The following is a 3460-nucleotide window of genomic DNA, read 5'->3' on the forward strand; positions in this document are numbered from 1 at the left end:
CCCGTACACCAAAGTTTCGTCACGGGTAATAGTCCTTGACACGAAGGACTGGTCATCTACGGCAAGCTGTTGGAGTTCTTGGCAGACTTTGACCCGGTGTTCCTTCTGCTCCTGGGTCAGCAGCTTGGTGACATACTTGGTAGCAACACGGCGCATGTTCAAATCACACATGAGAATTGCCTGGACTGTTCCATATGACACACCAACAATGGCAATGTTGTGGATTGTTCTCCGACAATCATCATGCACAAGTTGCCGAATGGTTTGAGCTTCCTTCCATTGATGATTTTCCGATCTTAAAGCATTCATGACATTCAAAAAACCTCAAACAACTCATTGGCATTCATAAACTTGCTGAATCAAGTCACATGTCTCTGTGGCAAATTTGCCCATGTCTCACGCAGAATTTCCCGTTTGCTCTTTGTTCTAACTTGCTGTCTATGATAAAAGACAAGGTCAAGGTCAGAATAGCACCAGTTGCACAGACCCCGATGTACACAAGATGATAATGTTTTTTTGCACAATGACTCATGCTGTTTTTTATGTTTACAAAAAGAAAACATTGTATGCTTGATCGATCTTAGAATTAAGAATGAAAGTCTTAATCTGATATTATAAATGGTGAGAAAATGTAAATGTCATCCACAGGGTGGAAAAAGATAAGAAAGTGTTGTCATCTTTGGATGGACTGCAAATAAGTAAGTCTCTGATATAAGGTCAATTGTATAATTTGTTCTATAATGCATGACAAATAAAATTTTTCAGACATTCATTTTGGTCATCCACAATTAAAATGACAAATGCTCATGTTATTGCATCACCTAACAGCAGTGCATGCAACTCATGTGTAAAAGCAACTATAAGGATTTTCACCAGAGTACTTATAGATGCTCAACTGTCCATTAAAAAGAAATCATCAAAATAAGCATGGTCATTTTTATTCAGAGCTGGACTTGTGGCACTGCTCTGTAGTGCCACTGCTTTAAAACACTGTTCTTGGCTCTGTTGCACGAACTTCTTGGAATCGCACACCCCTCTTCTGATGCCATGAATCTGACAGGTTTGTTGATCATAGCTCAAGATAATGGCAGATATAAATCAAGACTGCACCTTGTAACTGTTCAGCCAAAACACAGACGTAACATTTACTCTAGATCTTGGATTGATGATGCAAATTAAACAGAGAGGAAGCTGGGAATTTTAAAGCAGTAAGAAAGGGAACAAACCCCTGAAATGTCAAGCTGAAAGTAGCATTAAAGTGCTTATTTGCTGCAATATAGGAACAGCGGCAGTTCGTAGGAATTTATTGCTTTTGTTTCCTGGGAATATAACTATAACTGCCCCTGTTTACACAGCAATAATGGTGTCTTTCATGCAATAGTGGACATATCCACTACAACAAGTTATCAATTGAGAATTAAAACAACCATATAAGTTGTACAATATGGCCTAGTTGATCCCTGCTTGGATTTTGTCCAAAGCTGGAACAAAACCATTCTTGTATTTGCCTGCAACTGGACCATTTTCAAAGCATTATGCAATGAAGCCTTCATTCACATGATAAAGAAAAAGCTTTTTTGTAAAGCGTGAGACAGTTTAAAAAAAAAAAAAAAGGTGGGGTGATGTGACGGGAATATTTGAAAAGGCAGAGAATTACGGTATCTTTCAAATTGATTGCGTTTCTGAGATAATGAAAGTGAAAGTTAGGTTTATTGCAAATAAGAGGTGTATAAATATGAATTCATGATGATACCTGGGCACACACCTTGGGGAAGGTACCGCACTTTTCCACCTGACGCTCCAAAAGCAATAGACGCAAGCATGACGAATGCAGTAGTTGCTCTTCTGGTCTTCACTGTTCTTCTGTGGAACAATGCACAAGGTAAGCAACACATGCACATACACATGCACATGCACATGCACACTGATGCATTGCTTTTTTTTATTAAAGTATGTTGTGTCATTCATCCATCAAATATCACTGCAACCAGACTCAGGGTCAATGACTGCCTGAACTGAAGTCTTTTAAAACTGCTGACCTATTGTGTGGAATATGAACTTGACACAGTGTGTGGGATAGAGATGCCATTATTCAATTTTTTCCTCCTCTCAAGGGGTCTTTCAGTTTTCCTCAAAATGACCACATTTCCTGTAAACCATGCACAAGAGAAATATATACCAGACAGTACATATTATAGTATTCATATTTGCTTTATTTATCCCATGCATACCGATTACTACTGTGAACGTAATGAAATGCCTCTTTTTTTCTAGCATTCCCCAATAGCGCCGCTGACTGCTGCCTGTCCACAAGTGAAACTTTAGTTCCACGCCGCATTGCTGAGTCCTACCTTATCCAAACCTTGGACAGTGGATGCCCCATTCCAGCTACTGTGTAAGTATTTTATAGTGTCATAAAACACTATAGTAAAATAACATCTTAGATTGAAATCCTTCAAATACTCACCTTTCTTTTGCTTATGACTCGCTGTCATTCAGGTTCATCACAAGGAGGAACAAGAGACTGTGCTCTCCACCTGCAAGTAACCAGGGATTTCCATGGGTGATGAAGCTCATTGAATATCTGGACAACCGTAACAACAAGAGCAAAGGTAACAAACTACATGCCTATGTAATTATCATGCTTATAGAGCTGTATAGATATTAATCTTAACCTGTCTTTACTGATATACTCTTTCTCTTTTTTTTAGGTGCTTAGTGATGAACAGCATGAATATGTCCAGGCCTGTCGGATCATCATGCTTTGGTTTTCTGTGACAGCTTTTGTGATGTTAATAAGCTACATGGATTTTTTTTTCTTTTTCAACTTGTTTGAACATTTCATATATATTACACACGTTATAGTGCTATGCTTCTCACACGCAAAAAATAAACAAACGTACAAATGTGCCAGGGTTAATGAATAAATCTGTCTGCAGGTGTTTCCAAAGCCTTTTCTATACACGTTAAAACTACTAATGAATTGTATATATTTTTTTAATGAATATGTACATGGATCTTTTTTTTTGCATTCAAATAAAAATATTTTTTGTAACCCAGAACTCTTTGTACAACTTTATCAATTTAACATTTATATTGTATTTAGGATACAATACTTAGAATAAATTTTACACAATACTAAGACATAAATTTACAACATCAAGAGCATCTTATAATTGGTTTATTTAGACAACTGAGCAGTAAAGGGCCTCACTTGAAAGCAAGAGCAACAGCAGGAATTGTCATAATTATTTTTGTAGCACCCAATTTTTCAAGTATTAATGCCTCAAATCAAAGTAAAAACAAACTACATAGTTCCTACATGAAACACGGGGCTTTCTGGTTTCTCTATAACTTGATAAGTCACATTTTTTGCTGCAACATCAAGTCTCAGATAAAAGTGACGCTGGTGAGGCAATGACTATTACAGCTGTTGCGAAATGTGCAATCGCAGGAAAGA

At 37.3% G+C, this 3460-nt stretch overlaps 1 protein-coding gene across 1 annotated transcript; it reads left to right on the forward strand.

Annotated features, from left to right (window-relative positions):
- The first annotated feature begins 1725 nt into the window (after positions 1-1725).
- Positions 1726-3062, forward strand: LOC124380645 (C-C motif chemokine 19-like). Its single transcript, XM_046841813.1, has 4 exons — positions 1726-1882; positions 2275-2395; positions 2500-2612; positions 2712-3062. The coding sequence occupies exons 1-4, from the start codon at positions 1744-1746 to the stop codon at positions 2717-2719; spliced, it is 381 nt and encodes a 126-aa protein (XP_046697769.1). The 5' UTR covers positions 1726-1743; the 3' UTR covers positions 2720-3062.
- The last annotated feature ends 398 nt before the right edge of the window (positions 3063-3460 follow it).

The sequence above is a fragment of the Silurus meridionalis genome, chromosome 27, assembly GCF_014805685.1.
Source record: "Silurus meridionalis isolate SWU-2019-XX chromosome 27, ASM1480568v1, whole genome shotgun sequence".
Taxonomy (NCBI): domain Eukaryota; kingdom Metazoa; phylum Chordata; class Actinopteri; order Siluriformes; family Siluridae; genus Silurus; species Silurus meridionalis.